Genomic DNA, 13,678 nt, shown 5'->3' with positions numbered 1-13,678 from the left:
CTGGACCTCGAAGCCAGTTCGACTGCATTTTTCCATTGTTCCCCTCTAATCAGGGACTGATGTAGACCTGGGACACTAGGTGTGCGCAATTAATTATCAGTTATAACAGAAAACAAGGAGGGTCCGGACCTCGTAGGGTAAGAGTTGAATACCACTGCCCTACTCCCTGTGCAGATTGGAGATCTGAAAGGACATGGCATAGGTATGGTAATAGCTAAACCTAGGCTTCAGATAGGCTAGTTGGATTGAATGCCATATTGCTAACACCTGTCAAACCTTCTCAGATCGCTGAAGTTAGGGTTGAGGGTTGACATTGGGATTGGGTCAGTATAGCAGGAATGATACCTTGCCTAGCTGCCACTACATCACAGGCTTATACAACATCCCCCTCTGCTGGAGATGGATCATGTTGCATATGATCTGCTATAGTGCAAAACCAAACTCGACGAATAAATTAATGGTTTTATATCTAAAAAAATAAATAATTATAGACAAGAGAACGTTTGAAAAAGATGACACGTTTGAAAAAAAAAACGTTTGAAAAAGATGACACGTTTGAAAAAAAAAACGTTTGAAAAAGATGACACTGTCCATATATGAATACAACAAAAGGCTAAAGAACAAGAAAACTATAATTCAAAATTATTTTTGGGTTAAAACAAATATCTGGGGTAAAACTGATACATTAACAGAGAATTTTAAAATAGCAGTTCAACATCATTGGTGAACAGTGTGGCACTCACACAAGTAGAAATACACTATTTTGAGTTTGCCCTACTATCACCTTGCGTTTATAAGTTTATTATCACTAGTAGCATGATTAAAATATGTCACTTTGTCATTGAAACGAATACAATAGATATTTGATTGATATATAGAAACATAGATCGTGATTGTACTTTTTTTTTTCTCCAATGTTCCAACAAAGGTGCTAGCTGAGGAATGAGGTCTGATGTCGTAAATCCCGTCATCCGGGAATATAATTAAATACGGTTTCGGGCATGCGCAGTTGTTCCTCAGCGCTTCGACCTCTGCAGCCGGTAAGTGAAGGGGAGGCAAATGGGTGGTCTGCGCTGAAACATTTTAACAATCCATTTTCATCTTCGATCTAAAGTCGTTTTGATCCCACACCGACAACATAATTTATGTGAAGAAAGTTGTTTTGCACATAACGTTAATAATTTTTATGGATTCGTTGTTTCTTTGAATTTGTTGTGAAATTATCATTGACCTTAGCTACTGTTCTCTCTTTTTTTTTTGAGACAACCAGGCGACTCGTCTTTAGTTGATTTTATCAGTCAACACATTAAACTAATATGTACGCCTGTGCGAAGTTCGTCTCTACGCCTGCACTGGTGAGTTGTGAAAGTAATGATGCATATAAGTTGTCATAGCATAATGTTAACTAGGCAAGTTAGATGGGCCTGCTGAACTTGTACTTATTTGTGACTTAGGAACTGCTGTAACGTTTTAGTGCATGCAATTGTGCACACTGAATTGTAAGTGACTTGGTTTGAAATTTAATTGAAATCAACGTAGCTAGCTAACCTTTAAAAATAAATAATAACCTGCTCTTGGAAAATAACGTTACCTCTTGTCACCTAAGCTAGGTAGCCAGCTTTAGCTATGCTTAGGTTAGGTTGCTAACCATCGCTCGTTAGCTTTCGAATGAGCCAATGAGACTTTGTGATTTCAAGGTCATGCAGAAATAAAGCAGCAAAGACTGCTTTCATTTGGCTATGTGCATTTGCTACTAGTAATGTCAATCCTAGTTGTGCACTTTGCCAGTTTGGCGTTTGTGTATTTTGGGCCATGGCACTACATCTTGATCCACTCCATAATGCCCTCTGAGTTGGTCGTCTAGGACATCTGAAAGGGCTGGTTCAGTAGAGGCAGATATTTGGAACTAAACACTGCAGTGCTTCCATGCATTTGTCATGTTTAACAGCACATTCTCCTCAGTGTGTGTGGGAGGGTGGCTCTGTAGCTTGCTAGTAGTATGTAGCAAGCTACTAGTTATTTATCATGTTGTACTGCCCACATCTGACTTGTACAGTTGGTCAGTGGGATGTACATATGATTTGGCCATGTGTCCCCTTGCGACTGTTAACAAATGTTGTTTATTTTTGTGGTGGTGTGTTTATAATCAAGTTACAATGATGTTATGGAAGTTGCATCACTAAACGTATACCATTTTTTTTAAATGTACAGGTCCGTGCTGGATCCAGGGCATTATACAGACCTCTCTCTGCGTCTGTGCTTTCCCGGCCGGATGTCAGAACAGGAGAGGTGAGTGTCTACCTGCCCCTTTTACCCTTTAGCGCCCTTACCTTGAGGAACAACATCAACTTCTATGGACAACTGATGCTACCTTTCAGTCTAGATTTTTTCCCTTAGGTAAAATGTTGTTGATAGAAATGATAAAGAAACAGCCCTCTGTTCTCTTCCAAATTATATTGGACCCCTCTGCAATGATTTAAATGTTGTCTTAATCATAAATGATTGTAATATTTATCTTCAAGCTGTTTTTATGGTCAATTGGTTAATATATTTTTTAGACTTTTTCTTTGTTGCTCCCAGGCTAGCACTGCCTTTGTGCCACAGAGTGCCTTTTCTCAGGTAGCACTGCGGGGTTTCCAGACTAGTGCTGTGAGCAGAGACATTGACACAGCAGCCAAGTTCATCGGCGCTGGAGCTGCCACAGTTGGAGTGGCTGGTTCTGGTGCTGGAATCGGGACTGTGTTCGGCAGCCTTATCATCGGATATGCAAGGTAAATATTGCCATTAGTAGATATGGTGCCCTACTTTATGCCCTCAACTATGTGAATCTTTGTTGATTTTTGCATTTTTATTTTTTACAATGTTTGTGAAAATGGTAAACAATCGCTATGGCTGCAAGTCTCTCCCACAGCTTTGATTCATGGCACTAGCAAATGTTGTTTTTTTTCTCCCCAGGAACCCTTCCCTAAAGCAGCAGCTTTTCTCCTATGCTATCCTGGGATTTGCCCTGTCTGAAGCCATGGGTCTGTTCTGCTTGATGGTTGCTTTCCTGATCCTGTTTGCCATGTAAATATGTCCACTGCAGATGGTGATCATGATTTTGAAACCACAGCTGTGGCTACCTATTTTACTCGAGCAACCCAAATTGTTCAGTGTTGGTCATAAAATTGTACATTTTCCAAGTTTTTGTTGAAGGCTGACAAAAGAAAAGGCATGTATTGTAAAAATGTAACCAATTACAGAATTAAATGCATGTATTTCACTATTTAAAATGGTTTAGTTATTTTGTGTATAGCCCCACTTCCCTGCAAAACATTTTCAAAGGAACACATTAAATGTAAAATGTAAATGTAAACACCAGATTTTGGATTAACAAATGCATTTCTCTAGTGTGTGCCCTTCAGCTCAAAACAAAGCATATAGTTATGTTAACTGCAGGTTGGTTGCAATCAAGTGTTTAAGTACATTTTCACTGTACTTTTGGTTATCATATGCTTTTAATTGTAATAAATACTGAAGTCATCTTTCACTGGTGTAATACAATGTCCTCTTTTGCTATTCCATGAAAAATGATCAACATGACTCTGCTTTGCATTTATTTTTAAAACAGCCATTTAATATATGTTAAAGTTGCCAATAGATGCTGATATTGGGTCAGTTTTGCATTAGGATTGGGGAAGCTGATCTGAGCTCTTCACCTAGGGCAAACTTCACCCCAAAGCCATACATTTCGATCGATCTTGAAGCTATTTTGGATTTGGGGTGAGATTTAGTCAAGCTGTTGGATTGCAATTGAATAGACACTTCCAATCTCTTGCATTTTGAGATTATAAACTTAATAGCGCTATGTAAACATTTTGGTTGTCATGAGCAGAAATTATTTATGGATAGTTATAACATTCATAGCAGAGGTTATCTGTTTAATCTGCATGCTAAATTGAAACAGTTTGGGTCCATTGAATTTCACTTTATATTAAATACAAAAAATGGAGTTTGGATCCTGTGCAGTGCCTGGGCTTTTGAATTGACCCTCCATTATTGCTCACACTTTGCGTTGCTTTGTAGTAGTGGGATATCCTTTTTTTGGAGCATAGTTGGCTTGGTGTGAAGGCGAGGAGGATACTTTAAGAGGGGGGAGGGAATAATGCAACTGGTTGTATGTGAGTGGACAGTGAGGTGTGCTGCTAAATGGCTCTGGACTTGTCTGATTCTGACCAATGACCCCCCCCCCCCCTGCTGTGACCTTCATTCCTGTGAATTCTGCTTTCCACCGCTCAGCCCATTGACACTACCAAAAACAAACTGCTTCTGCTCCCATCCTGACTTTAAACTGTTTAATTACTTATGTGCTATGTATGTAATTTGGCTATAGCTGCCAAGTACAGCCTACATGTGTAGTAAATGACTACTATTATGGTGCCTGGCAAAGGGCATGAGCTTTATCTGGCTGTGCTCCTTCTCATGACCCTACAAGATCAAGTTGGTAGCACACACACCTTCCATGATAGAATAGGTATTTTGTATTTCTATTTATTATGGATCCCCATTCCTGCCAAGGAAGCAGCTACTCTTCCCGGGGTCCAGCAAAATGAAGGCAGTTATAAAAAATAAACATTACAATACAGTCACAACATATTAGGTGTGGGCCATCAGGCCCCTACTCTACTACCACATATCTACAACACACAATCCATGTGTACGTGTGTATGACTGGTGGCACAAGTAGTGCTCTTGCCTTTGGACTGCAGGATCTATGAATCGTTAGCTCAAACATTGCCTGTACTAGGCCTACTAGCAGAGCCGAATTTGCAGTTAAGATTTCCATTTAGGATGTCCCCAAAAAATGAAAACGAAATTACAAGGACATCTCAATGGTATATTAATCTAATCAGATGTATGGATTCTCTCATCCTTCTAACATGGTGATTTAACTGGATTGCTGCTGCACCGGTCCATGCTTTCCGGGATCCTTGGGACTAACCAAATTGAAATGTAAAATTGTTACGGTTAGGGTAGGGACATCCTAAGGATTCCAAATAGCACCAACCCTGCCCCATCCTTTTCTGAGCAGCTTCACATGGTAACCATGGTAAAACTACGGCCTAAAATTGAGGCTGATGGTCACGTGATATCACAAGATGGCGACTTCGTTATAGAATATAGATACGGTGTTTGTTGGGATCAATTATATTAGCTATATGCATGCATATGCAACCGGATAGATTACATCTTAGCTTTATCCTCACTGTAGATAAATGCATGTTTGCATCTACGCCTGTTCCCATTCCTTAGGTTTGTTTATTTTTGTCATGAAGTCGGCGGCGCTACTAGCGGTGACTCACAGTGTGAGCAAACGCGTTACCTTAAGTGGCCAACGCTATCTAGCCTGGACTGGCTCTGTTATTGTACTATAAACATTTTGATACAGTTTTCAACATTTTTCCTAGTTGCTGAATGTTTTCTCGCAAACTAATATTTATTCACTGTATTCCCCTTATCAGCTTTCTAACGGTGGTGGAAATAGTCATATATTGCGCATCAGTTATCGCACCAAGAATGGCTCTAAATGTCTTTGGTAAGTTAACTAACGTTAGCTAGCTAACTGTTCCTTTCTGTAAGTTTGATACCTCGCTAGTTCCAATACCAGCTCTAACGCCAGCTTCCTAGTAATGCATGTGACAGATATGCAAATGTTTTGCTATAGAAATGTGGTCAGTGTTTGTCCATCTAGCTACCTTTTTTTTTACCTTTTCGGGAGGCCTGTAGAGTTCTTTCGCACGGGATAGAAACACCGTATTTTGCGTCAGCATATTTGTAGATACGATGTTGGATAGCTAACGCTAGCTAACCAACAGTTTATTTAAGTCATTATCAACGTGCATCTATTATAGCGTTTTAAGCCATGTTAAAACCCCTTCATCATCAAAGGGTATCACAAGCCTTTTCAAGAGGTGGAATAGTAGACTTCAGTCTATTGCCTTTTTTTATAGAGCTGACATCCAGGCTGTGGGGGATGAGACTGGAAGTTCTGTGCTTTGGGACAGACATCCAGTGTATTCTGTCAGAACACACATGCCATAGTCCTTTCAGGGTGTTGTTGAAAGCACAGTCTGCAGTCCTATGTAGTGCAATAGCTATTTGAGGGTCAGAACATCCTTGTAGTAGCCTAATTGAAATCATTGTCAGTAGTAAGTAGTATCTCTCTTTAAATGTATCCTACACAATGGTGTCGACCCAAACTGTATGTGTTACGGTAGTGGTATGGTTCAGTATAGAACAGTGGTAATTTTTTTGGAAGGATATGTTGCTTTGATTGGAGACAGAGAGACCATACCAACAATGGTGGATGTGTGAAAATTAAATTCCAAGCCCTCATAAAACAGTTGGGCTTGGCACCATAATGTATAAATGTTTTAATGTATTCATGCACTTACTTCTCAAGTACAATAAGCCAAAGCTAATATCAATGTTAGATTTATTCAGAATTTGCATAAAATGCAAATTTTCCCACAGCATTAGTTTGGTATTGTTGATTAGGCTAGTTGCATAGTATCTTGCGCCTAGCCTAAAATGAGTGACCCTTTATTATGCTTGAAGGCAATTCAGATGTGCTGAAGGCCCACTAGTGTAATCATTTTTTGGGGTCAAAAATATCTTGTCTGTTCCTGAATCTGTAGAAAATCTAATTTGTCAGGGTGGCTTAATCAACACAGTTTACGTGTAGTGTGATAGAATGACCACCTGGAGGCACTGTCAATCAGGAAACAAAGATTTTTGGTAGTGTGTCAATGTTCAGGTTTATTAATTTTAAGACTTTAAATTATGGTCTTCTTTCCTCAGACCATGATGAATACAGGCCGCCAGTGTGGAAATCTTACCGTGAGTATAAATGTATTCTAATGATGAAAATATTGTAGGGAGCACTGTAATCATGTTTTACTGACTGTTCTGTTTTTGCACAAGTGTATCAGCTCCAGCAGGAGGCACCACATCCACGGCGACTGACCTGCACCTCTGAGGTAAGCAAACAGACACAGAAAAGAGACAAATTGGCCACTTAAAAGAATGTCTGCAGGTATTCATAATAGATTCTCAATAAGAGATTATTAAACAAAATGCGTCCGATATAACAATTTTATATGAACTGAAAACTATTTACTGCATCACTTGATGAACTGTGACATTATGTCTGGACATGGCAAATTTCTTCGTGCTCCCGCAGCTTTTTATACCGCACCCACCACTTCCTCCTGTTTTTTTGTCTGACTCCCGCCTGTTCCTGCAAGAACTGGTTCCACCCAACAGAAGTCCCAAAATGTTATTTTAGGCTTATGTGACACAACTAACTTGGGAGCCCTGGTCCCAGCAATTTGCCACTCTAGGCAATATCAAAATGCAAAAAAACAGCCCCAAAAATTGCTTAAATTATCAGATATTCTCACTTGGCCAATTTTTTTAAAATTGTAGGCTATCGGTAAGCTATTATTGGGTTGCATATCAGCCAATAGGCCAGAGGTAATTTGAACGAGATCCAGAGTTGGAGCGAAATAGAATAGATTGGGTACTTGACTTGAGCTACGTTTTGCATAATTTTTAGGAGTGGGACGATTTTCAGACAGAGACAGATGTGTTATTTATTTCCAGTCAATGTAGTAAACTACAGTCACCGGCCAGTTTATTAGGTACGCCCACCTTGTACTAGGTGTCGGTAACATCACAGGGATGTTGGTCAATGCTGATGCGATGGCATCAGGCAGTTGCTGCAGATTGGACGCCAGTACATTCTTGCTGGGAACAGCCCGTTCCATCTCATCCCAAAGATGCTCTGTTGGTTGAGGTCTGGGGACTGTGCAAGCCACTCAAGTAAACTGAACTTGCTGTCATGTTCAAGGCAATGTTTTTTCACTCCTCAATTGTCCAGTGTTGGTGATCGCGTGCCCACTAGAGCCGCTTCTTGTTTTTAGCTGATAGATGACTACCTTGTGTATTCATCTGCTGCAACAGCCCGTCCATTCTCCACACCACCATTATTTGTTTTTGGCCCGCCTGTTAGCTTGAGTGATTTGTTAACATTCTCTCATCAACAAGCTGTTTTCGCCCACAGGACTGCCGCTGACTGGATGTTTTTTGTTTGTCGCACCATTTTCGGTAAACCCTAGATCAGGCTTACTTGAGTACTATTGGAGAAGGTCCGGTCACAAAAATGTCCTACTGTAGGTTACAAAGGTCCGGATGGATAATGTAATCGAACGGCGTAGTAACAAACCCCCTCCTCACAACCCATCAACTGTTCACACCCCTTTTACCCCTCTTGTTGGTGGATATAAAATGTTGCAATTTTAAAGAAAATTCCACACATTTTTGCATGGGGCAGATCTTATTTTGCTGTTTTTAAAGCTAATTTCCTGCAATTCTATGCATTCTTCCATGTCTTGTGTGTTTTATATAATACCAGGAGTCGAAGCCCGGTCCGTATTGACCCCGTTCTGGGTCCAGACCCGGTCCGCAGTCCGCCAGTTGAGTATGGAGGCCCTAGAAGGGCGGCAGTTTCTGAGATACTGGATCCACCGTGCCTGGCACCGACGGTCATACCACACTCAAACTCGTTTAGGTCACTAGTTTTGCCCATTCTAATGTTCAATCGAACAGTAACTGGATGCCTGTCTGCCTGCTTTATAAAGCAAGCCACGGCCACGTGAATCACTGTCTGTAGAAGGTAACCATTTTCGTGAACGGGGTGGTGTACCTAATAAACTGTATTTTAGTCATTTAGCAGACTCTTATCCAGAGCGACTTACAGTTTTAGCTCATATTTAGGAAGTTTCATAATCTCAGAACTAAAATCTTATGTAATTGCGGCAGATGCTCAAATGTTCTAGGAGGAGATTGGTGCTGGATGTATTTTAAATTATCTCTGTATGGGTTCACATACCAGTGTAGATTTTTCCAATACTGTCTATAATGATATTTTAAAGGTGCAATATGCAGAAATCGCTTCACCATTTTGTGGTTGCTAAAATTCTAATAGTTCGCCTATTTTCAATTTGTTTGACAAAACAAGCGGTCATGGTCTACACAATCATTGGACCATCTAAACTGCTATAAAATACAGTATATTTTCCATAACCAAAAATATTGTGTTTAAAGATGGTTTACAAAACTGAAAGTAAAAGACACAAAAACATAACTTAAGAACGTGAAGCATAAAAATAGCACACATTACACAGATCTACTGCTTCTTAGAGCTGCAACAAAGACAGTTTTATCTCAATCTCTTCATTCAATGACTCAATCATGGGCACTCTTACTGACAGTTGTGGTTGCTTTGCGTGATGTATTGTTGTCTCTACCTTCTTGCCCTTTGCTGTTGTCTGTGCCCAATGTTTGTACCCTGTTTTGTGCTGCTGCCATGTTGTGTTGCTACCATGCTGTGTTGTCATGTGTTGCTGCGATGCTATGTTGTTGTCTTAGGTCTCTCTTTATCTAGTGTTGTGTTGTCTCTCTTGTCGTGATGTGTTTTGTCCTATATTTTTATTTTAAATCCCAGGCCCCGTCCCTGCAGGATGCCTTTTGCTTTTTGGTAGGCTGTCATTGTAAATAAGAATTTGTTCTCAACTGACTTGCCTAGTTGAAAAAGTTTTACATCAAATACATTTTTTGACTTGCTTTCAATGAGAATAAGAGATCTATAACTCAAATTTCTATGTGAATTTGTTCGGGTCACCCAAAAAGTGACACATTGCAGCTTTAGGTGCTAAATAGTAAATGAAGTTCTACAAATGATCTTACTTCACTGTCAGTTTTGTCCCAGTTTGGTTCAGTATAAAAATGGAGAAAGCCCATTTTAAAAACCACTTCACACTTGGGTTCTAATTTTTCAGAGTAAATAACTCACGGACACTAGAGAAGTTTAACCAAGTTTAATTCTTCCCAAAGGGTCGATACAGCTGGATTCAAACAAAGACATGTTCCTTCCATCACAAGTGTATATATATACTCCACTTTACACTCCTCCTTCTCTCCAATCCTTACATCTTATGGTTCGACAGGAAGAGGGTAATAAGATAATAAACCATTATTTCTCCCTTCAGGGGATCTGACCTGACCTCCTGACCTCAACCCCTCCTTCCCTTAACCCACAGATGTACATTCGCTTCCCCTATAGCAATCCTGTGACTTCCTCCTGTCCACCCAACACATTCCAAAGCCATCTGTCTTTCTACAGAAAACCATTAACTTCTGATGTGAAACCAGTCTCTTACACTCCTTAATATACTATGCTTCTGATCTATTATGTCTCTAGTATATCAATGTTCAAAGTTTACCCCGAATCCAACAACACACATTTAGAACTTTTATTATTCAGTCCACAAGAGATTAGGAAATTAAAGATAATTGGCCCATGCTTTTCCACCCGTACCTCTAGGCTATTTAATTGAGACCATACACTACTGGTCAACAGTTTTAGAACACCTTTTTTCTTTATTTGTACTACTTTCTACATTGTAGAATAATAGTGAAGACATCAAAACTATGAAATAACACACATGGAATCATGTAGTAACCAAAAAAGTGTTAAACAAATAAATATATTTTATATACAGTTGAAGTCGGAAGTTTACATGCACCATAGCCAAATACATTTAAACATAGTTTTTCACAATTCCTGAAATGTTATCCTAGTAAAAATTCCCTGTCTTATGTCAGTTAGGATCACCACTTTATTTTAAGAATGTGAAATGTCAGAATAATAGAGATAATTATTTATTTCAGCTTTTATTTCTTTCATCACATTCCCAGTGGGTCAGAAGTTTACATACACTCAATTAGTATTTGGTAGCATTGCCTTTAAATTGTATAATCTTTTAAACGTTTCGGGTAGCCTTCCACAAGCTTCCCACAATAAGTTGGGTGAATTTTGGCCCATTCCTCCTGACAGAGCTGGATTAACTGAGTCAGGTTTGTAGGCCTCCTTGCTCGCACACGCTTTTTCAGTTCTGCCCATACATTTTCTATAGGATTGACGTCAGGGCTTTGTGATGGCCACTCCAATACCTTGACTTTGTTGTCCTTAAGCCATTTTGCCACAACTTTGGAAGTATGCTTGGGGTCATTGTCCATTTGGAAGATCCATTTGCACCCAAGCTTTAACTTCCTGACTGATGTCTTGAGATGTTGCTTCAATATATCCACATAATTTCCCGTCCTCATGATGCCATTTATTTTGTGAAATGCACCAGTCCCTCCTGCAGCAATGCACCCCCACAACATGATGCTGCCACCCCCGTTCTTCACGGTTGGGATGGTGTTCTTCGTCTTCCAAGCCTCACCCTTTTTCCTCCAAACATAACGATGGTCATTATGGCCAAACAGTTCTATTTTTGTTTCATCAGTTCAGAGGACATTTCTCCAAAAAGTACCATCTTTGTCCCCATGTGCAGTTGCAAACCGTAGTCTGGCTTTTTTATGGTGGTTTTGGAGCAGTGGCTTCTTCCTTGCTGAGTGGCCTTTCAGGTTATGTCGATATAGTACTGTGGATATAGATACTTTTGTTTCTGTTTTCTCCAGCATCTTCACAAGGTCCTTTGCTGTTGTTCTGGGATTGATTTGCACTTTTCTCACCAAAGTACGTTCATCTCTAGGAGACAGAACGCGTCTCCTTCCTGAGCGGTATGACGGCTGCGTGGTCCCATGGTGTTTATACTTACATTTACATTTAAGTCATTTAGCAGACACTCTTATCGAGAGCGACTTACAAATTGGTGCATTCACCTTATGATATCCAGTGGAACAACCACTTTACAATAGTGCATCTAACTCTTTTAAGGGGGGGGGGGGTTAGAAGGATTACTTTATCCTATCCTAGGTATTCCTTAAAGAGGTGGGGTTACTTGTGTACAATTGTTTGTACAGATGAACGTGGTACCTTCAGGCATTTGGAAATTGCTCCCAAGGATGAACCAGACTTGTGGAGGTCTACAATTGTTTTTCTGAGGTCCTGGCTGATTTATTTTGATTTTCCCATAATGTCAAGCAAAGAGGCACTGAGTTTGAAGGTAGGCCTTGAAATGCATCCACAGGTACACCTCCAATTGACTCAAATGATGTCAATTAGCCTAACAGAAGCTTCTAAAGCCATGACATCCTTTTCTGGAATTTTCCAAGCTGTTTAAAGGCACAGTCAACTTAGTGTATGTAAACTTCTGACCCACTGGAATTGTGATACAGTGAATTATAAGTGAAATAATCTGTCCGTAAACGATTTTTGGAAAAATGACTTGTGTCATGCACAAAGTAGATGTTTTAGCCGACTTGCCAAAACTATAGTTTGCTTTCAAGAAATTTGTGGAGTGGTTGAAAAACGAGTTTTAATGACTCCAACCTAAGTGTATGTAAACGTCCGACTTCAACTGTGTGTGTGTGTATGTATGTGTGTATATATGTATGTATGTTATTTATATATATATATATATATGTATATATATGTCGCCCCTTGTGTGCACGTTCGGTAAAACCGTATATCCTGGTATTGTACAGAAATGTTCTGAAAATAGGAATACCTCCCAACCCTAATTGCAACACAACAGTAATAGATTTTCAACACATTTTGGTATGTGAATTTCCAGTAGATATTTCCGGTAGTGTAGGCCTGGACAACTGCACTGGATTCTCTGTGACGTTAACTACACTGTTAGTGTTTGCAAATGTATCTTGTCACATTCCCATAGAAATGTTGAGACCCCGCACAGATATTCATTTCACTTCATAGCCAGTTGAATATATTAAAGAAAAGGCTTGCAAGGGTGGGATAAGGGATACCATTTTTTTTTTTTTAAGTATTACATTCCGGCTTGGCCTGCCCCTTGATGGACACCTGTGCCTGCTAGCATTGTCTCTGACCATGGTGCTTATCCAGTGACCTTCCTCTGAAACACCTAGATGGTGGGCATTAGATCCTATTTAAGTTTGCTATATGTCTTCACAGTAGTCAAGTCGCGTAGCATACGGTGGATAATTCTTTATTTTGTCCTCCATGATGAGTTGTTTCCTATGGAATGCATCCCAGTGTTTTATAGCTGATGCAAGTAAAGTACTATTGCAGTGACTTAGTTCTCCTCTGGTTAACCTTCCAACCTTCACAATCCGAAACTAGATCTCTATTTTCCCTGATTTACTTATCAATGGAATATTCTATTTGCTTTCAGGTGGATAACCGGCCCAAATATTATGGGAGAGAGTAAGTTGGATTATTTCAATTTAGAATTTATATACAAAACTAGGCATTGCTGTAGTTTAAAAAAAAATCCACTCTGTATCTGTATTTCCAATGTTCTGTCTTCTCCCCAGGTATCATGGGATGATCTCCAGAGAGGAGGCTGACCAGCTGCTGAGTGTGGCAGAGGGGAGTTACCTCATCAGAGAGAGCCAGAGGCAGCCTGGGACCTACACACTGGCCCTACGGTTAGGCACACGCACACTTTTTCTACAGATAGATTTTCCAAACGGTGTGATGCATGACTTCTTTTGATTAGTTTAGATATTTTTTTTTTCACCCCTTTTTCCTCCCCAATTTCGTGATATTCAACTGGTAGTTACAGTCTTGTTCCATCACTTCAACTCCTCTATGGACTCGGGAGAGTTGAAGGTCGAGAGCCATGCGTCCTCCGAAACACGATCC

General features: G+C 39.9%; 2 protein-coding genes across 8 annotated transcripts in view; both read left to right on the top strand.

Moving 5' to 3' along the window:
• Positions 1–928: 928 nt before the first annotated feature.
• Positions 929–3,529, top strand: atp5mc3b (ATP synthase membrane subunit c locus 3b). 4 transcript variants are annotated; one of them, XM_071387583.1, is made up of 5 exons: positions 929–1,040; positions 1,271–1,355; positions 2,212–2,289; positions 2,581–2,771; positions 2,956–3,529. In XM_071387583.1, exons 2-5 carry the CDS (start codon positions 1,317–1,319, stop codon positions 3,068–3,070), a joined length of 423 nt encoding a protein of 140 aa, XP_071243684.1. In that variant the 5' UTR covers positions 929–1,040; positions 1,271–1,316; the 3' UTR covers positions 3,071–3,529. The 4 variants fall into 4 exon arrangements, with proteins under 4 accessions (XP_071243684.1, XP_071243682.1, XP_071243681.1 ...); XM_071387581.1 differs by having other exon boundaries at positions 1,007–1,040; positions 2,203–2,289; XM_071387580.1 differs by lacking the exon at positions 929–1,040 and having other exon boundaries at positions 1,178–1,355; positions 2,203–2,289.
• A 1,593-nt stretch (positions 3,530–5,122) lies between these two features.
• Positions 5,123–13,678, top strand: part of LOC139566417 (N-chimaerin-like) — a 42,099-nt gene continuing 33,543 nt past the window's right edge. For 2 of the 4 annotated variants that reach the window (XM_071387576.1, XM_071387579.1), the window contains exons 1-5: positions 5,352–5,575; positions 6,841–6,879; positions 6,964–7,019; positions 13,206–13,237; positions 13,348–13,461. In XM_071387576.1, the coding sequence (XP_071243677.1) occupies positions 5,455–5,575; positions 6,841–6,879; positions 6,964–7,019; positions 13,206–13,237; positions 13,348–13,461 (362 nt within the window). In that variant the 5' untranslated portion in view covers positions 5,352–5,454. The other 2 variants (XM_071387578.1, XM_071387577.1) reach the window with 2 other exon arrangements.

The sequence above is a fragment of the Salvelinus alpinus genome, chromosome 38 (assembly GCF_045679555.1).
Source record: "Salvelinus alpinus chromosome 38, SLU_Salpinus.1, whole genome shotgun sequence".
NCBI classification, from domain to species: Eukaryota; Metazoa; Chordata; class Actinopteri; order Salmoniformes; family Salmonidae; genus Salvelinus; species Salvelinus alpinus.
The sequence above is the reverse complement of the archived record's forward strand: the minus strand, read 5'-3'. Positions and strand labels throughout refer to the sequence as shown.